Source organism: Cornus florida, unplaced genomic scaffold (genome assembly GCF_030987335.1).
Source record: "Cornus florida cultivar Cherokee Brave unplaced genomic scaffold, ASM3098733v1 CherokeeBrave_3.0.0_Hap2_Chr11, whole genome shotgun sequence".
In the NCBI taxonomy this organism is placed as follows: domain Eukaryota; kingdom Viridiplantae; phylum Streptophyta; class Magnoliopsida; order Cornales; family Cornaceae; genus Cornus; species Cornus florida.
Window position 1 is genome coordinate 37,640,661 of NW_026775581.1, and position 22,161 is coordinate 37,662,821.

General features: G+C 36.5%; 1 protein-coding gene across 1 annotated transcript; it reads right to left on the reverse strand.

The window, feature by feature from the left end:
* Positions 1-11,215: 11,215 nt before the first annotated feature.
* LOC132280977 (uncharacterized mitochondrial protein AtMg01250-like) lies at positions 11,216-11,608 on the reverse strand. Its single transcript, XM_059782720.1, has one exon. It carries the CDS (start codon positions 11,606-11,608, stop codon positions 11,216-11,218), a length of 393 nt encoding a protein of 130 aa, XP_059638703.1.
* Positions 11,609-22,161: the final 10,553 nt, after the last annotated feature.

Consider the following 22,161-nt stretch of genomic DNA (forward strand, 5'->3'; position numbering starts at 1 on the left):
AGTCATTCTTACCATGCCGGCTGTGGTTTCTAGATTCAGTTCTAACCAAGAATGTCCTTCCCGTACCAGGCCATTCTGAGCGTAAGGGGATTTTCTGAAAGCCCTCTACGCCACTGAAAAGGAGCATTGGTTTTCTGTCCCACAGCTTGTCTGGGACCAAATCCTTAAGATTTACAATGAATTAATTTTGGTCAGGTTGAGCAGCCCCATCGCTTGGGCATTTCCATTTCCATATCTTGTCACCCTACTGCTAAAAAATGCAGGGTTCCAGCCCCCGCGTCATGAGGAGAAAAAGAAGGATGTGTTTGATTTTAACCTTGGGGTCTGGAAGTCGAGCACGGTTCAGCTCAAGACGTCCCGTCAGGCCCGAATTGGGGATGAGTTAGATTGGGGTGCGCCGGCTCCCCCTGTAGCTCCTGTTTCCTCTGTTCATGATGCCCCCGCTGCTCCGGCTGCCCCTGTTACGCCGCCGCCACCTATCATGACTTAAGCTCATTATTATAATCTCAATGCTCACCTTGATGCGTTTCACATGCACCTCGAAAGCATATAGAGCACCGTTAAGGCGACTTAGGAGAGTCAGCAGGTTTTGAAAGGCATGCTCCATACATTAATTGACCGCACCCCCGGCAGTGCCGGTGCTTCCTCTTCCACTCCGATGATGGAGTGACTTTATGATTCTATTTTTTATTTCCCTTCTCAGTAGTACTTTTTAGACTTCTTTTGGGGTTGCGTTTGGCGATTGTTTTCCGTCTTATTTTGAACTTATAACTGCATCCCTTTTGCTACTGTGCATAGATATTAGTTTTTTTTTAGATGAATAAATTGCAGTTATCTTTATTCATTTTTGGATTCATATAATACTTGCTGTGTATAAATGTCTTTTAACAGGTCTTTGAAACCAAGTTTGGGGGCATGCTCTTGGAATTCACGAAGTGGCCTATTTTTGCACCGCCACTCAATTCCTCTTTAACTTGGTACTATTGTTCTTGTTGCACTCTTCCTTTTTCATTATTTATCCTTTGTCTTCTCACATTGAGGACAATGTGACATTTAAGTTTGGGGGTGCATTGCATTTATTGCATTTTTTAGATAACATAACATTTTTGCTTGCATGACCGTATCTTGATGCATGTGAGTTAATAAAATCATTTTGTTGGAAGCAATGATAGTGTAATCATAGAACTTATTGGAGATGGAAACATATGTTTAAGACTTTGTGTATAGAGGCAAATGATATTTTTTTGAAAATAAAGAAAAATTTGAAATGACCATGTTAATTCATATCGGTTTGTATAAATGCTTCAATTAGATATTCGTCGAATTTCATACTCTTCTACGCTTCACATTACACAGATGCACACTGGAAACCTAATTGTGAGGTATGCAACCCAATTGACCTTGATCATGACTCAGCTGATTTGAGGTGATGACCCTAATGAATGGATCTCTTTAGCATATTTTTGTAAATACTTAAGTTAATTATCTAAAAAATAAAAATAAAAAAAGTAATTAATGACAATGACCAGTTTGAGTTCGTAGCCTTTCCAACTCGAGTTATTAAGCCCTAGGAGTGTTTCTACACTTAACACCCTAAAGCCATCCGGTTTGGGAGTTGTTGGACTAACACTTGCTACATGGGTTGGTTAGAAAGCTTAAGGGACTTAGGCATTGCACAATCATTCACAAACATGAAAATAAATAAATATGGTTAGTTGGAGTTCGTAGCCTTGCCAATTCGAGTTATTAAGCCCTAGGAGTGTTTCTACACTTAACACCCTAAAGCCATCCGGTTTGGGAGTTGTTGGCCTAACACTTACTACATGGGTTAGTTAGAAAGCTTAAAGGACTTTGGCATTGCACGACCATAGTATGTATCATTCTGAGTTATATAATAAATTTTCAGCAAGCAACAAAAGTTGTATTGTGAATAAAGTCATGCCTTAGAGACCCCATTTAGAAGGAAATTCAATGATTTGAAGACTTGCGTTCCTGAGATTGAAAAAGAGGGTAAAAGCTGCATATTAGGAATTCAGTTCACTTTCACTGAAGTTAGAGTTCATGTTTATTTAAGAGATGATAATTGAAGTGTTTATATAGACTATGACAACCAATTGCATAAAAGTTGAAATTTGTTTTGCCATGTTGTTTATCAAGGCCTCATATATGCAAGGTAGTCTGTTGAATGAGTCTGTCTCCAATTTTCTATTATTCCAAGTTATGATTGAGCTTTGTTGACATTTTCGCACTTCATGATTGATGCATGTTGTCAGCATTTCATACGTTGTCATTTTTGTTAAGTTCTATATTTGGGTTTTGCTATGGGTCTAACAAAATGTAAGTTTGGGGGTGTGATAAGCGCCGAATATTGCATATTTAAGCGCCCTTAATTGCATTAGTTAAGTCCATTAATGGATTATAATGTACAGTTTAGCTTTATTTGTTTATTTTCGTCTTCTTTCAGGTCAGTTTCCCCAAATATGGGTAAAAAAGCGATTTTGTCGATCCATTGAAGAACCAAAGCAAGCCGTGCTGGGAACTGTTAATTGAGCCAAGTTTCTTTAGCCATCATGTGTATAAATTTTGTGGCATAGCACTTAGAATGAAGACCGCGTCAACGGACCAATCCTGTGTGATTCAAGAATGGGGTGAAAAGAATTGAAAGCATGCTTCCGCAGGCGCCCGCCTAGCTACTACGGGCACCCGCCAATTACCCCAATAGGCTCTTGTTGCCGCTGGGCCCCGCCACAGACTCGCGGGCCCCCGCCATCAGCACCGCGGCCGCCCGCCAAACCATCCAGTGACCATCATCGGTTTTCAGTCAGCCGCGAGCGCCTGCCCTATGCCTGCGGGCGCCCACCGATTTGCAGACATGTGGGTATGGCTACATTGTTTCTTCCAAGGCTGTCCCCTTGACCTTTTTTTGTGTGGTCCTGAATGCTCCTGGGGTTGTAGGGGCACGAAAATGGAGGGAAATGTGATCCTTTTGGCTAGAAAATGCCCTTGATGCTATGTCTTTTGATGAATCTCACTTTGGACTAAGTTTTAGAGAGAGATAGTAGTGTTTTGGAGGTGTTTGAGTTCTAGCTTGCTTAAGGTGCAAAAATGGAGGGTGAAGACTCTTCTTCTCCTTCATTCCTTGCATTCATGGGTAGCTAAATCCCTATCTAGGGAGGTGATGAAGCCCTCCCTTGTAAGCATGTTTTAGCTTAACTTCTATTTTGGGGATAATAATGTATAATTTTGGTCTTTCCATGATCTAAAGCCCCTCACTTGTTGTAATGGATTCCAATGTCTATAAATGGTTATTCTAAGTTAATTATCTTGTCTTAGATGGTTTCTTATATTAATCATATTGCTTGCATTTTCATAGTGACAATGAAAATAAGGTTGTGGAATGGTTTTAATGGCATGTTGATAGAGGACTTTGATAGTCCATTGCTTAGGTATTCCCTTTGATGGTTTATGCTTGATTCATAGTTTCATGTGCTTCATCATTTGATTAAGGGCTTGATAATCCTTGTTTAAGTGAGTATATTTAAGGCTACACTCTAGTTTAGGTAGTTCAAATATATGAACCTTTGATGGATTATTCTTGCTTTGTGATTTAATGAACTTCTTGATAATTATATGGCAACCATGTGTTGCTATATATTTCATGACCATTACATATATTGTCTATCCCCAATTTAGTCTTTATCTAGCATGTGTATAGGGTTGGTAGTGGATTCACTTCCCTAATCCCTTTACATTATCTTTAACTCTTTTAACTCTTTGTCAATTATCATTTTATGCAAATTAAATTCCTAATTTTAGTGACAACCCAACAAACCTCTATACCCCTTTTCATCATTCCAAAAGTGATTTAAAAACCTTGGTTGCCATAAACTAGCAGTCCCAGTGGTTCGACTTACCCTACCAATAGCCCTATTTTACAATAATTTGCGTTATTGCAAAGGTTGATGTATAATTGATAACCGATCACAAGTACTACACTTAAAGACAAAAATAGCAATGTCCCTTTTCATACCCTCCCACCAAAACTGCCACTTCATATCCTGATACATCTTATCTCCACCTGGATAGTTAGAAAACTCAGATTTGTGAACCTCAGTTATCCCATCATTCCTCAAATCATCAGCATAAGGTACTACTAGATGCCCTTTGTCCCTCAAGCCTCCATCAGTCCCAGCAAAATAAAATGGAACATCTCCAAAAGCTAACTCTGCAACTGTATTAATGCACTGTTGATTTGTGAGTTATGCTTTAAGTACCTTGTGAATGATAGACGGTGTAACTACCACACACACCATAAAAGTATCGGATAACTCATCAATTGTCTTCAAAGCATCCCACTTAGTGTCGAATAATGCGGAAAGATTAGCATAAGGTATGCGACTAAGTGCATCTGCCACTACATTCGTTTTCCCTGGATAGTACTGTATAGAGAAATGATAGTCTTTCATAAACTCTAATCACCTGCATTGTCTCATATTCAACTCGCGCTGAGTGAACAAATACTGCAAGCTCTTATGATCACTAAATAGTCTAAAAGACTCTCCCAACAAATAATGCCTCTAAATATGTAAACCAAAGAACACAGCTGCTAACTCGACAATATGTGTCAGATAATTAAGCTCATGAGGCTTAAGCTTACGAGATTTATATGAAACTGATCATTCCTCCTAAATTAGAACATATCCAAGACCTTGCAAAGAAGCATTCGTATAAAGAAGATACTCTATCTCACTATGTGGAGTAGCCATAACAAGTGCAGAAGTCAACTTGTTCTTCAATTCATCAAAAGCTTTCTGACAGTGTTCATCCTATGCAAAAGGTACACATTTCTTAATCAGGTGAGTGAGTGGTCCCGTTATATTTGAGAACCACTGAATGAACCTACGATAGTAAATTGCCAATCCCAAAAAACTTCAAATCTCTGAAGGTGAAGTAGGATGTCCCCACTCTAAAACCGCTGAAACCTTAGCTAAATCTACCGCTATCCCCTTCTCTGACACCATGTGACCCAGAAACTTCACTTCTCGCTACCAAAAGTCACACTTCTCAAACTTGGCATACAATTGATATTCACAAAGTGTCTGCATCACTGTGCAAATATGTCTAGCATGATCGATTATCCTCTGAGTTAGAATAGACCAAAATATCATTAATGAATACAATAACAAACTGATCTAAGAAAGCCCTGAAAACCCTGTTCATCAAATCTATAAAGACTGTGGGTGTGTTATTCAACTCGAAAGGCATGACACGGAACTCATAAGAACTATATCTAATGAGAAACGCAATCCTTATTTCCCAAATTGACATGGGAATTTTACATCTTGCTCCCTAACTTAAAGTTGATGATAGCCAGAACGTAAATCAATCTTGGAGAAATAAGTAGCTCCCCTCAACTGATTAAAAAGTCCGTCAAATAGTAACCTTGTTTAACTCCTTTAATTTATACACAGGCAAAGTGAATAATCCTTCTTCTTCATAAACAACACTAGCACTCCCCAGTGTGAAGTACTCCTACGAATGAAACCCTGAGTAATTATTTAATTTTTTTTTTCATAAATGATTTTTGTATAAAAGAAAACATATATATATTTACAAGCTCACAGAGGGCATACCCTCAGAAAAATACTAGAAAGAAACAAATTCTTAATGAAGAACCATTTCCAAATAAAACAATAAAGCAAAAAATATACAACAAAAAGGATATCACAAAATGATATCTTAAGAAACATCAGTAAAAATCTACTCAGTTACCCAAAATACTAATAGCATCCTTCAGCCCAGAGAAATCCATGGTGATTGTGCCTAAAAACACCATATAAACCAAATTCTAAACAATGACATCAATGATATTTACCCTCTGAACATCACACACTTCCATTAGAGCAGCTCTAGCTACTACCTCCAAAAGAAGACTATCTGAACCATAAAGTCAATTATTTTCTCTCCAAATAAACCATAAAATTGCAGCAAACAAACTTTGGAGCCTCTTTGATTTCTGATACAACTTGTCCATCCACACAAATAGATCCCACACTGAAATAACTTCTTGAAAAGCTGTAAATCCCATCCTAAAATACTACCTAACCATCTCCACACCCCTTGAGAGAATGGACGTGAAACAAAAATATGTCAGTGGTATCAATACTTTGCTGACAGAGAGAACATCTAGTAGCCAAACAAACTTTCCTCTTCTGTAAATTTACCATCAAAGGTAGTTTATCCAAAAGAACTAAGACTGCTGTAGTAGACCAGCGAGGCCTTGCCTTACCCCAACACAATTTAAACCAAGGCATCTCAGCATCCCTTAACCTTATACCATCCCATGCAATTTTAAAAGAAAACCTACCCTCATCCCACAAAAATTTATCAACCCCGTCTTTAATTAAAACATTCTGCAGAAATAATTTAAATTGCACCAAATTTTCATGTTGCAGACAATGAAAATTCCAAGCCCCATTGTGAATTAAAAAACTTACCAGGGTATCTCTAGGTAGTTGCAAACTTCTAACCACACTATGACTAAACACAGCATTAAGAAGTTGGCCTTTACGCTAGGGATCCTTAAACAACCAAGTATTCTGACCATTCCCAAACTGAAACTGAACATACTGCTGCATCACTTCTCTAACATCAACCATGGATTTCCAAATAGAAGAGCTAGTTTGTTTAACTATTACAGACCAATAATTAGTAATTGTTGAATTTGATTATTCAGCTCTAGCATCTCCATTGGTGCCATCCTGTATAGTGACCAAGCAATAGGTGTAGTGCCTGGAGCTAAATCAATCACAAAGTTTATCTTTCGATTAAGTGACAATCCTAGAATCTGTTGAAATACATTCGAAAATTCATGTACAACTGGTATGCTATCTAGTGATACAGTAATCTCCTCCTCAGACTCCTCCACACAACGTAGAACAAGTATGTGCCCCGTTAGAATGTGGCTTAGTTATGACGTACATATCCTGACCCAGTATCATAACTGGGCATAGTAGTGAGATAACCAGTCCATCCTAAGTATCACATCATAAGAATGCATGTCCAGAACCAATAGATTGGTTAGAACTCTAATTCTACTAATATCTAATGTCACATATCCATCACTCTTATGTAAAATAGAAGTAACACCTATAGGTGTAGCAATACTATGTGGTCGATCACATAACTACGTTGTCATCCCAGATAATGTAACAAATGAACAAGACACGAATGAATGTGTAGCACCCGTATCAAACAAAACATGACCATATCTACCCTTTACAGGAAATATACTCTCAATAGCCTGAGATGACTGAATGTCATATGGCATGTGGGTATACACCCTACCATAATGCAGCTGCTGCGGTGCCTGTCCCTATGGCGATGACCCTGGTAAAGCTGGGAATGTCTATCCCTGAATACGTGGAATCTGTGGAGAAGGTAAAGGTAATGGTGCCTTCTGTCCCTGTTGCACCTGCTATCCCTGTCTAGTCTTAGGACACTTTCTGGAAAGGTGTTCAAGCTCACCACAATTATAGCAATTACCCCTGAAGGTACGAAACTGTCTCTTATGCTGGTTAGCCTGTGGCTGACCATGTCCTGCCTATGGTCCCCCATTCTGCTGTCTCTGAATAAGTGCTCCATCTCTCTAAGCATCTCAACCTCCCTTGTGTTTCTTCCAAAGCTATTGTCCCTGGAATATGCCCATGTCATTCTTTCTGTACTTATTGCCATTCCCTTTCTCAGCTATCTGATTAGTAGAATCTTTGTCACCTCACTTCTCATCCCTAGCCTGTCTGTACTCCTTCCTCATCTAGCAATGTTGCAAAGCTGTGTCCACTACCTAAGTGTAAGTAATGTAGGTTAGACTACCTATGATGACTTTCTTAATAGGCCAGATCAGCCCATTAACAAAGCAAGTACGCTTTTTCTCCTCGGTATCCACTTTATCTGGAGAAAAAAATGATAGATTAGTGAACTATTGCTCATTCTCTGCAACTGTCCTGTCCCCCTACTGTAAGTCAAGGAACACCCACTTCTTAACTGCTTTGATTGCATATGGAAAGTATTTTTCATCAAAGCGAGCCCTGAACTGAGCATAAGTTAGTGAAATCCTATCATATATGGTGGTAACGGACTCCCACCACTAGAGTGCATCTCCGACAAACTTGAAAGTAGCAAGCATCTACTTCTGAACCTCCATACACTCAACCATGCGAAGATGACACTCTATGTCCTTCTTCCACTGACGAGCTACTTTCACACTGGTGGAGCATGAGAACTCAGGTGGGCTCCCCTTTGTGAAAGAACTTCTAGCTTTCTCCTAAGGATAAGCTTGAACCCCTAGTACTAGTACTAGTGCCTACTAAACATGTGGTTGACTCTGAAGTGTAGTTGTTACGCTTGCTGCTACAGCCTGAGCAATGATGTTAGCTACCTAAGGAGGATTCTCTGGATTCCTACCTTGAGTGTGGCCCTGATCTCGAGACTCCTGAAACTGCTAAATTAGCATGGATTACAAAAGGATAAATAAAGAATAAATAAAATCTAAAAGAAAAATAAAATAATAATTAATTAATTAAATCCTCCAAGAATAAAATCGCAAATAATAATAACCTCCTTAATATAAATATCCAACTCCTCTGATACCAATACAACTCGGGAATCCATAATGTGTGGACCGCTAGATAAATCCCAACTGAAAGTAAACAACTGAAATAAATGTTTAAAACTAAAGACTGAAAACATAATGTAGAATCCTACGTAGATAGTCAGAATAGTGATGAAGACTGGTCTCTACTCTGCATAAACAATCCCTACGCCTGATATTGACGAACACCTGAAAAATAATAGTGGGTCAGGTCCACAAACAAGTCCTTTCTATTACATCCTACAGAGATCTAAAGAATGAATACATCCTAGTCAACTCATACAATAGCTACCTAGTTGGTATATATATATAGATACACAATAAAGGACTCTCACTGGACTATAGGGCAGAACACACAATCCTCTATATCCAGCTATGCATCCCCAAGGCAATATATGCTTCCTAACCACTGATCCTAAGATCTCAAGCTCATATCGTGGCACATATCCATATATATAAATCCATATCCTATCCAAAACATAAATTAAACTATCCACCATAGTCTTTCAATGGCATGTCATCCACATATAAATCTGTGACCTAAAACGAAGAGTGAGACTAAACTTATTAGCCAACTCGTCCATAATATGCCCCCATATCCTGACAATGGTGTATAAATCCGAAATTATATCTTAACAATGGTTCCCAAACCAATAAATGATGCAAACATATATAACATCCAATAAATAACATAGAAAGATCCAATATATATATAATCACATAATACTGTCATAAACATGATTATAATCATTTAAAAACATACATTGCAATTGTTATAACAATTTTAAGTAATATAAACATTAATTAAACAACTTATAATTCATTTAAATTCCATTATGTGTCAATTCTTAGCATATTAATGTATATTATGCATTCTAGAAATTTACCAAGTGCATTTAACCCATTTAAATTAATTAAAATAGGCTACAACAATTTCTGGAAACCCAAAACGTAAATCCCAACTCTTAGCCTAACTAACTCGATTTCTTCTCAGAAGAAGTCGACTTAGTTTCTAACTGAGTTAGCTATTCTCAAATAAGTCAACTTCTTCTCTAACCAAGTCAACTCAGTTCCAACTGAGTCAACTTCTTCAACAATTGAGCCGACTTAGTTGGAACTAAGTGGACTCGTTCCTGCCGCGAGTCGTCTTCTCCATATCCGGGCACTATAATTCACTTGTAACTCCTCCATTAAGGGTTCTAATAATCCATTCTAAGTTCCATATGTCCCCAATAATTTATTTAAAGTGATTAAGCATGTAAAGATCAAGTTTAAACAACAAATCATACATCGAATCTCAAGATAATACAAAGCAAGAATATATACATATATACACATATAACCTCAGTTTTAATCAGATTTAAGCATGCAAACATGTTTATTAATCATGCTTAATCATCCTAAAGTTGTTTTAGATATGCATTGAACTCTAGATCAAAGAAGAAGAGTAGAATATAGAACTTGCCTTAAGGTTTCGGAATGAAAACCTTGAAACTCCTTCTTCTCCTGCCAATTCCTCAACACTGATAGCCTCTGGTTGCTATCGTCCTCCTCTGCTGGTCTACTCCTAATCATGCATAGCCTCTTCTTCTTCCTCCCACCTTGGTTCGGCCTTCACTTGGCCTTACAATCTCCTTCTTTGCGTCGCCTCTCTTTTCCTCTCTGTAACTTTCTCTCTCTGCCTCTATATATGCACATAAATCTCTTTCCCATACAATACATATACATATATATAGACTAACCCTACTCCTAATCCTACCCCAACTCACATTCTGACTTAAGGAAAAAGAAAAGGGAAAAGGAAAATAATAATAATAACAATAACTAATATAGTAATAATAATACTAGTTATACTAATCATACGTAAATACATATATATGCACAATAACACACACACACACACATATATACTTGATCCTTCCTTTAATATTATTTATAATATAATAGCAATAATATCCATATGTATATATATACACAGCAATATATATATATATATATATATATATATATATATATATATATATAACTCCTACCAATAGGTCATATTCCTTACTTATCTAAGCTTCCTATCCAAATAGTCAATGAGACCCATATGGTTGGTCCATTACTACTATCTAAATCCATTCTTTTAAATAAATAAATAAATATTTAATTCCTAACAAATAATTACAAATAAATACACACAATTAATCAAGCAATATCACACAATCAATTAATTAAATGCACACCATTAAATCATATAAACAATTAAATCAAATTAGCATATAATTCACATAGCCACGTAATTAATTAAATGTAATAAAATAAATAAATAAATCCTCTAATAAATCCTTTAAAATTAGGTGTATTACATAAACACATAGCACTAATAGCATACAAAAGATATGAGCATAAACTTTACAAGTTCTAGCATTCCAGCCATAAAGAGACATTTTCCATTCCAAGCATTGATTCTGTTGGTAAATTTATCTATCAAACTACTACAATGCATTTTCCTGAACCTATTAGGCAGTAAAGGGAGGCCCAACTATGTGAAAGGAAAAGACCCCCACTAAAACAGTCTCCTCAACCTTCTTCTCCTCTTTTTACTGACTTCGTAAAGAAAATATTACTCTTCTCTGGGCTCACTTTTAAACCTGAAAGCATTACAAACTTACTCATAGCAGTGACAGGGTTTCTTGCAGTTTGGACATCAGCTTTGAGCACTACCATCAAGTCATCAGCAAAGAACATATATAATACATGTAAACCTTCCTTAGAGATTCCTCTAAGAAGAGTAATTTGACCTTCCCTCACCATATTAGCCATTTGATTTGAGAAGTACTCAGTAACTAAGGTAAAAGGCAAAGAGGACAGAGGGCATCCTTGTCTCAAACCTTTACTTGGTTGAAAGACCCACATGGAGAACCACTTATGAGAATGGAAAACCAAGCAGAAGAGAAGCATTCCATGACCCATGTGATCCAAGAATTACCAAAGCTATAAGACACTAGCAGCTCCCTTAAAAAATCCCACTACATTGAATCATAGGCCTTCTTCAAATCCACCTTCAGAGCAAACAAAGGAAAGCAATTCTTCCTAAAAAAATCCATGTATTAGCTCATGAGCTAGAATAATGTTATCTTGGATTCTTCTACCCTTGATAAAGGCTGACTACTCACCTCACACAAGTTTTGTTAAGACCAAACATAATCAAGAAGCCATTATCTCAGTGATAACCATATACACTACATTACATAGTACTATAGGTCTAAAGTCCTCTGCCCTAACACATTCATTCTTCTTTGGAATCAGAGTTATAAAAGAACTATTGATTGACTTGGAGAGTTTAGCATTTTCAAAGAAAATTTTCACTACTTGAGTGAGATCCTTACCAATAATATGCCAATACTGTTGATAGAATCTTAGGGGAAATCCATCAAGACCTAGAGATTTATTAGGCCACATTGCTTCCTTAACCTTCTGTTCACTCCACTGCTTCTCTAAGTTCATAGCTTTTTCCACAATAAGCTTCTTTCTAGGGTTCTCCATATATACCTCATCACCCACTCTGTCTTTAGTAGCAAACAACCCTCGAAAGTAGTCCACCATCATTGTTTTGATAATCTCTGGATCTTGAATCATGTTACCACTAGAATCCTATAACATTGTTATTGCATTAGTAGTCTTATGTTATGCCATTCTCCTATAGAAAAATTATGTGCACCTATCATTATCTTTAATCCATCTTATTGAGCTACTAAGATCTCCTCATTTGCTAGAGCCAATTCCATGTCTTTATTGGCTTCAACTTCCTTTGCAATTAGAGTATAGTCAAAAGCTTGCTGTAACAACTCCATTGGAACTCCCTACAAGTGATTCCTAGCCGTAGAGACCTATGTATACACATAACCTAACTTGTTGATGTTCCATACCTTTACTGCCTCCTTGACTTCCCTCAATTTCATTGTAAACCTGTATAGAGGATCTCCACCCATATTACTCTTCTATGCCTCAGCAACAATAGCTTTCATCCCCTCCTACTGCTACCACACCTTTAAAAACTTAAACGGTTTAGGACTAGAAGTCATCATCACCCCCTGCTGGATAACCATGGCATAATGATATGAAATAGAAGCAGCAGTGAGATAGATTTTAAAATTAAGATATGAATGCAACCACTTCAAGTTCCCCAACCCCTTGTCCAGCCTTGTATAAATCTTATTAGTGAGACTCTGTCTATTACACCAGGTTAGCTTGTCATTAACAGTAGGAAGTTCAATTAATCCAATCTCATTCATTGTATCATTAAACTCATCTAAAATCCTTTACGGAACCTGATGCCCACCAATTTTCTCCCCATGTTCTCTAATGACATTCTAATCCCCTAAAGTTAGCTATGCACCATCAACACTAGTAGTATATTGCTTAAGGATGGACCACAACTACTTCATTTCCTTCTCAGAATTTGTTGCATATACTGGAGATAGCCATGATATTGATGAGGACCCTAAATATTCTACCTTCAGAAGCATAATCTGTACACTAGCCTCCACTAAAGTAATATCAACCTTACTTGGATCCCATGCAATCTATATTCTACCCAGATGATGATGAGAGTAGTTATTAATCCACTTCTATTGATTATAAATCCTATTTGTAATAGCGTCAAATTTACCTACTTTAACTCTTGTCTCAAGTAATCGTACAACAAAGAGTAAGTGTTGGGCCATCCAAAATCTCACCTCTTTTTACATTCGTGGCCCGTTCAGGCCGTGAACATTCCAGCAACCAATTATGGAAGTGATGGGTTGGAAGAAAGCCCTTCCACGGCCACCATATGTCTTGTAACCCTTTGAGTCACTTACACACGTCTTTTTCCTATTTTTCTTCTTTTTACCTGCAGATAGCACACTTGTATCCTTTGATCCCTCATTATTCCCCATGAAAATCACCTCATTTCATAACATAGTGAAAGAACTTGAGAGCTGCAAATTTGTTTGTTAAGATATTTGAGCAAACACCTGGTGTACTTGATCCTACACTTGTATTGTATCCACCACTTAATCATTTTCAACTACAACATTGTCCTTGCTAAAGTCCTTCTTAATAATGTCTTGCTCTGAGCTCTCCCAACCAGTGTGGCCACCAGAAAAGGTTGCGAGCTATCCTCTTCCACAATGACTTCCTTGTCATTCTGCTTAACCTTCCAAACTTGTTTTTCTTTATTAATTTTCTTCTACACTCTTTCAATTGGACAATATTTGGCACCATGGTTAACACCATGACAGATAGAACAGATTTATGGCTTCCAAGCGTATTCTACCCTTATACGACACCTAATATCATGGATCATAAATTCAACTTCAGCAGGTAATTCTTCATGCACGTCCACCTCTACCATGACCCTTATAAATGCACCACGATCCCTAGCCAGAGACACATTGTCTATACAAATTAGTTTGGCAAATAGAGAACAAATCTTCGATATGGAAGACAGAGCTCGACAGTGCATAAGAACATCACACAATTTGATCCAAATTGCCACTAAGCCCAAAACTTCCTTCTTAAGGTCGACATTCTTGTCCCACTTCTTCAATATCAATGGTTGTCTTTCATATGTATGGATCTCAGATAAAACATTCTCCAAATCTTGCACCAAATCAAATTTGACCATAAAGAATCCATCATGCAGCATGACAATCTTGATTTCACCCACTGATTTCCACACCTTTAGCATAAATAATTTGAAAATTTTTGGCATTGTGTTTTCATATAGTGGTCCACATTATTGGTCTTCTCACATTTTTATGATTTCTAACTTCTAAAGTACTTTAATTTGCACATGAGCACACTTACATCTATTTTGTGGGGTATGAACTTGAGATCTTGTTATGTTTTGTAATTAACTGAGATGAGTTAGTAAATTTTGAAATTTTAAGAACTATGGTATAATGATAAGTATATATTCAAAATTAGACCGGTTTCCACTGAGTAACTGGGACTCTTGCCTCATTAATCATTAAGGATTCGCATTAATGTGAAAAACTTAGGAAAAGTGGAAGTTGAAGCGTTAGTTTGGATTTGTTGCCTAGTTAACTCAAGTGATTAAGTCATTTGGGGTGTCTCAACACCTAATGCCCTAAAACCATCCTATTTGGGAGTCATTGACCTAAAGCTTACTACATGGGTTTTCTAGAGAGCTTAAGGGATCCGAACATTGCACAAAGCTTTTGTTGAAAAAAGGAAAAAAAAAAATGAAAATTGAGAAAACTAATGCATACACTGTTAAAATTGTTATTTATGCCTCGTGTCTTTGAATTTGAAGAATTGCTGATGAATTGAGGAATGTTATGGAATATATATGAGCATGGATGGTAAGCAACATAGATGGATATAATTTCACTTTTATAAAGATGCTAGAATTCAAAATTATTTGATATGTGAATTTGAATTTCATGTGGGGACCATTGTTGTTATACATGATGTTGAAGGTTTGAAATGTCTCTGGATAGTCATAATCTACATACTTGTTGTAATTTATATTTGATTGTAGGGATACTTTGCTATGCTACACAGGTGATGAATGAGCTAAAGTGCGTTAAATGTACAAGTTTTGAATGTTTGTGGTTACCATCTCTAGAAACCCTCCCGAGACTATAACTCTTCCACTAGGGGTAACCTAGGGGATTAAAGGCTTGTTGCATATGCTAAATGAAACCGTGATTCCCATGAAAGCGGACTTTTTCGTTTTGATTTTTTTTTTTTATTTTGTATTGCTAAAGGACTAGTAATATGTAAGTTTGGGGGTGTGACAAGCGCTAAATATTTCATATTCAAGCCCTTAAACATGCATATGTTAATGCCTTAGCGATATTTTTATTCTGGTTTTATATGTATTTTTTATTATTCACTTTTTGTTGGTCATTTCCTGAAGATAATGACAAGAACATGGTTTTGAAGCTTAAAGTAATGTTCCCGAAGCTTTTAGAGATGTCGCGGACCTTCCGGGTCGAGTTGAGAGTCACCAGAGAATAATTGAATATTTTTAAGCCTTAGTGCTCGAGCACAAGTACCTTGAGCTTGAGCACTAGATAGAAAAAAGAAGCAGAAAATTTATAAGTGTTAGAGCTCGAGCAATACACCTTAGTGCTCGAGCACAAAGCCAAAAAGCTCGAGCACTGGACCTCAGTGCTTGAGCACTGATCAAAGAATTTTAGAAAAATGGCTAAATATTAAAGAAAAAAATGCTTCGGAAATTATTGTGAAAAATTTAGCTAAGTATGGACGCAGAGCTTGAGCAGAAGCCTTAGTGCTCGAGAACAAATACCCAGAGCTCGAGCACTAACATCCTAGAAGTCATAAATAGATGTAGGAAAGTTGTAAAATCTCTATTCTTAGTTCCTATATGGGCTTAATTATCCCCAAAAGCAGTAAAGCTCATCCAAATGGGATTAAGACTTGTTCCTTACTATAAAAGAAGATGAGAAGATAGATTGAAGAGGTTCTATTGGTTGTTTTTCTTCTCCGACATCGCAACGACTTTTAGGGTTTTGAAGTTTGAAGATTCCCATTAGCGGTCCATGATGTGTGCTTTCAATGATAAACTACTCGTAATAGAACAAATCCTTGTAGTATAGGGCTATATTGAGGGTGTCAAACCTCAAGGACTGTGGTGTATTGTTAAGTATAAAATTAATTGCTAATTTGATTTAAGAGAAGAAGGAATTTTGATGTTTTTTATTTATAAATTGCAAACAAAATAAAAACTAAAAATAAACTAAGCTACTAAAAAGAGATATCAAGAGATAAGGGAGTTAGGGTATTGACTTCACCACTAGCTTCGTAACATGGTTAATTGTCTCAACTAAAGGGAATTCATACTTATACATATTTGGGAACCAAATGGCTATAAGCACACTTTAATTCAGTAGGAAGACATATATGAATAAATATTAAACCATAACTCATCTTTGGTTGGCAAAAATTGTCTACCTAACTACTCTGATCTAGGGTGTAGTACAACTCGTCTTCCCTAGGCATGAATTATCAAAACATTCATTCACACATTCGTTAAGCACCATTGTATGATCACTACTATTCCTACTATTAACAGAAGCCCTTAGCCGCCAATCTCTTACAATAAAAGAAGTTTAAATTCAGTTATAATAAAATAAATTCAAAGATAAGAGATTAATTTTATTAAAACTGATTATAATCATTAAAATCCAATTGCTTAATATAACTAAGTTAATTACTCATAACCATGCAATCAATATACATAATTTAGAAAAATCCACAAAGTTAAGAACAATCAAACCATGCTATTCAGCTAGGGTTACATCAATTCCTTAAGATGCAATTTAGCTACTCATGGAGAGGAAGGATGTCTTCATTGTTGTTGTAGAAACCATCTCAATGTACCACAAAAAATTCCTTAGGATCTTTTTCTTCAATCTTCAATTAAAGTCTTCAAACCCTTAAAAGCCACCAAGAACTCTCTCTTGTATCCTCCTTTCTGCTGGATATCTCCTATATATACATATGTGTGTGTGTGTGTGTATGTGTGTGTGTGTGTGTTGTAGGGTTTCCTTTTAAAGAAAAGAAATAGAAAAAGCACGGCAAAAAAAAGAAGCCCAAATAGTTTTCTATATTTATGTCAGTTTGCAACATTGTTTTGACCCATTTGGAATACGAATCTCGAAACTACTATTAGACATAAAAACGACGGCCTTTGAGTCTTCTTTCCAGAGCTGTTAAGTTTTCCCAATTCCGAGTTTTAGGTAAAAAGTTATGCAAAAATTATTGAAGCGGGTCCAGAATTTCCTACTCAAGTTATTTCCTTATTGGAATAGGAAACCTTCTTTTCTTTATATAATGACCCAGAACGAATTTGGCTTGTTGGAAACTCCTTTAAAGTCTTCTAAAATTATCCGTGAATGATCTTAACCATTGGGTCACCTTGGATACTCTAGCGCGGTCTTCATACATTGATTAAACTCAGAGACCCTAAAAGTAACGAAATTGACTGAATTTATGAAGAATACATGAAAATGACAAAAATTAATAAAACAACATAAGTAACATGAAATAAACATTACTAATGTATTAAAAGATGAAAATCTAAGGGCTCGAATATGATGACCCTGTCGGCCGGTGTGCTGTGGGCGGGTGCGAGACACTGACATGCTACCACACTAGTGGGCTACTATATAGGTGTGACACTCCAATTGGTATGAGGCCTTTTGGGGTAAAGCTCAAGAGCAAAACCGTGCTGGCTCAGGCCCAAAGCGAACAAAATCATATTATGTGGTGGAGTGGGTCGTTACAAATGGTATCAGAGCCTGACCGAGCCGGAAGTGTGCCGACGGGGACGTTGGGCCTCTAAGGGGGGTGGATTGTGATGAACTTGTGGGCGGGTGCGAGACACTGATAGGCTACCACACTGGCGAGCTATGGGTACATAATCCCACATCGCCTGGGAAAAGGAAAGGTGAAGTGCTTATATGTAGGTGTGTCACTTCAATTGGTATGAGGTTTTTTGGGGTAAAGTCCAAGAGTAAAACCGTGCGGGCTGAGGCCCAAAACGGATAATATCATATTATGCGGTGGAGTGGGTCGTTACATCGAATATGCAACATTCAGTGCTTATCAGTCCATGAAAATGGCTTCTACACCAACAATGATGATATTCTTCCTCTCTATAAGTAACTAAATCATTTCTTAAGGAATTAATGTAACCCTAGTCCGTGTAGCATGATTTGATTATTCTTAACTTTGGGGATTTTTTTGGATTATATATATTGATTACATGGTTGTGAGCAATTGACTTAGTTGTACAGAGCAATTAGGTTTTTATAATTATAATCGGGTTTAATGATTATAATCAGTTTTAATGAAATTAATCTCTTGTCTTAGAATTGGTTTTAGTATAATTGACTTCAAAATTCTTTTATTGTGAGAGATTGACGACTAAGGGCTTCTCTTAATGGTAGGAGTAGTGATAATGCAATAGTGCTTAACGAATGTGTGAAAGAATGTTTTGATAATTTATGCCTTGGGAAGATGAGTTGTACTACACCCTACATTAGAGTAGTAAGGTAGACAATTCATGCCAATCGAAGATGAATTATGGCTTAGTATTTATTCATATACACCTTCTTGATTGAATTAAAGTATGTTTGTAGCCACATGATTCCCAAAAATGCATTAGTGTGAATTTTCCCATAGTTAAAGCAATTGACTATGTTATGAGGCTAAAGATGAAATCAATCCCTAAGTTCTTCTCACTTCGATCTCATCCTTTGTAAATTTAGTTTATTTTTTTATTGCAATTTAGAAATAGAAAACATCAAAATTATTAACTCAGATTACGCTCAGGGCGTACACTACTTCTGTATGATGTGCTTTATGCACCTATTGTTCGATATACTCTAGTTTCTATTTCAGCATTAGCAGGACTTGGCTTTTCTTTCAGAATAAGTGATAGACAGTTGACTATATTTTTAGATGGTGATCTTTTTGGATATGGTTTTTGATAAGAGCTGAAAAGTGCACATTTATACCCCTTAAGCTTGAATGTTCTAGGACTTTATTCTATCTTATTTTTCCCTTTTAGTCTAATTTCATGTTATTTCCCTTTTTCAGGCATGTATCCCTAAAATAAGTCAATTCAGCTGAATTAGAGCATAAAAAGAAGCAATCTCAAGCTTAGTGGAAGAAAAGAGCAAAGTGGAAGCAAAGTGTTGAAGAAGTCTTCTTCGATCGATTGAACTAAGCTCCGATCGATCACACTGTGATCGTTCCAACCATGATATGATAGATTGAGCCTTTTGTCCTTATCTTCAGGAAAATTTTCCTTTCGATCGATCTAACATTTCCTTCGATCGATTGAACACTTTTGATCTTATCCCCACCTACCATTTTTGTCATTTTCCCTAAAAATATCCCAAAAATATCTCAGCCTTGTCATTATCCAAAAAGTGTGCCGCCGTGGTTTGATCGATCCAAGCAACCTTGTGATCAATCGAACTGCCTCAAGTGCGTAAAAAATAGAGTTTTAGCCAAATAAAAGGTGTGCTCGTGGTGCAATCATTTGGAGGTCCTAGTGCACGAGGTCTGACCATTGGGTGTGACATTTGAGCTACCTCTATAAGGATTTTGGCTATTTTGAGTAAAAAGGTTTTTGATAGGTTTTGAAAAAAGGCTAGAGATTAGAGAGAGAAAATATACCATTTGGGAAGTTCTTCCACTTATCTAGGGTTTCTACCAAGAACTCAAGAGGAAGACGATGATTTCTACCATAGAGATAGCCTTTGAGGGTTGGATGATAGCATCAATGAGTGGCTAAACCATTCTCTTGGGGCTAGAGATAGCTCTAAGCATGCTTCCTAGACTTTGATGTTTTGTAATTAATATGGATTTGTGTTGTAATTCTTGTCTTGACATCTTATATATGTAAATCTTGTTTCTACAGTGATTTGTGTGGTTTAATACTTCCAATTGATCATTTAATTCTATCCATATGTCTATGTATGCTAGAATAAATGTTCATGTGTTTACCTCTAGATTTTGTGACATTAATGCAAGTCTATGTGTGTTGATATTATGAATCTAGTGATGGTCAAGGCATGGTGCTTAAATAGATTACTCTTGTGGTTTGTTTGATGGTTCATACTTATTTCTTGATAGATTGTGCCACCTTTTTAGTTTAATTAGTTTAATTTTCATGTCACTAGTTTAGTTATAGTGTAATTGCTTTACTTTCTTAGATAGGTAGACAATCCATGCTTATTGTTTGATGTTTCAGGCTTATGAATGCAAGTAGTATATTTCTCTAATTTAATGAGTGTGCATTAATTGTGGACTTATGAAAGGATTAATGGCTTAATTTGATATGTTATGCTATTCAATAGATTAGCTAGACAATGTATGCTTAATTGACCATCCATGCTTGATATTCAATTAATGGCGCACACTTTCATTTACAATACACTATCCCCCTAATCCATCGAATATTGAATGTCTAGGAAGATAATGCTTAGTGGTGAACTCTATGTCCTATGACTCCTCTCTTATATTCTCTACACCTCATATTATTTTAGTTGTTTTACATTACATTTGTTTAGTTTAAATCATAGTATAATTCAACCGTAAACCATCTTTTGATCATTCAACCTACTAATCCAACATTAATTCCAAGAATACCATTCATTTCTTTTGGGACGATCCCTACTCACTTTAGCTACATTAATAGTTAGTAGTGATAGTGGTATTCTATAAATTCAAACTTGGCCATATTACAATTCACCACTTTTGCAACTAGGTGCTCGACACACACTAAGTTTTCTTCTGAATGATTTTTATAAATTAGATTTATTTGATCATCATTCTTCATCTGATTGTTTGGCATGTAATAATTATGCTATTGATTATGTGAAATAGAATGCAAGACTTGGTAACATTGGGCATGATAAAATAGCTAGATTAGCTAAAGAAGGCGTATTGGGGTCTTTCGCTAAAGTTAGCTTACCAACATATGCATTCTGTTTGGCAAGAAATAGTTGTCAAAAGCCTTTTGGGAAGGCTACTTGTCCTTTAAAATTAGTCCATTCAGACATTTGTGCACCAATAAATGTGAAAGCACACAATGATGCTTTTTATTTTCTCACTTTTATAGATGACTGTACGCAATATGGTTATGTATATTATGGTCCTAGTACCAATTTGTGTTTGTCTCTTTAATGTCAAAACTTGGTATTTTAGACCTGTCAAACACTCGTATCATCACCATTGGTGTGCACATTGGCCTATATCATCTCTCAGGGGTAGTATAATCTTTTGCCATCTTGTGACACAATTTCACAATGGTTTAAGATAGTACATTGCAAGTATTCAGCTTGTTAAAACCTGTTTACTTTGTTAATTGAGGTTCAACATATGAAAATTGGCTACAGGAGTAGTCAGGGGTTCTGTGGTCATTTCACAATTGTATTATATGTCTATACATTTGTTCAGATAGCTGCATTGCATTGAAATGCTGTGAATTAGCCTACATTGTGAAGTCTTAGTAACAGTTTGAAGCTGAGAATAACAAGTGGCTATTACAAGGGCTATGACACTCTGTTGTGGTCCTAGAGTGAGAGTTTATACACACAGACCTTTTAATTATAAAGTCAAATTTTCAATCTGATGGTCAGATTATAAGTAAGGGTATAGTTATGATGTTGCCACTATGCAGTTTTGGTCTCCTATGATGCATTTGGAAGTTTTTGGACTTTTCTTGTGTAATGGTGAAATTGAATTTCAGATTCGATGGTCGCATCGTGAGGAAAGACAAAATTATAATTTTGCCAATATGTTCGTTTTGATGACCAGACACCAAGAGTTTCTTTGTGAATGCTTTTGTAGGTAAATCCCATGGTTTTGGACATTCCGGACATCATAGTGAATTCGAATCTTCGATCCACAATTGGATTTTCCGAAGTGGTAGGTGTCAATCTCCTATAGTTTTAACTCGAAAAGAGGGAGGG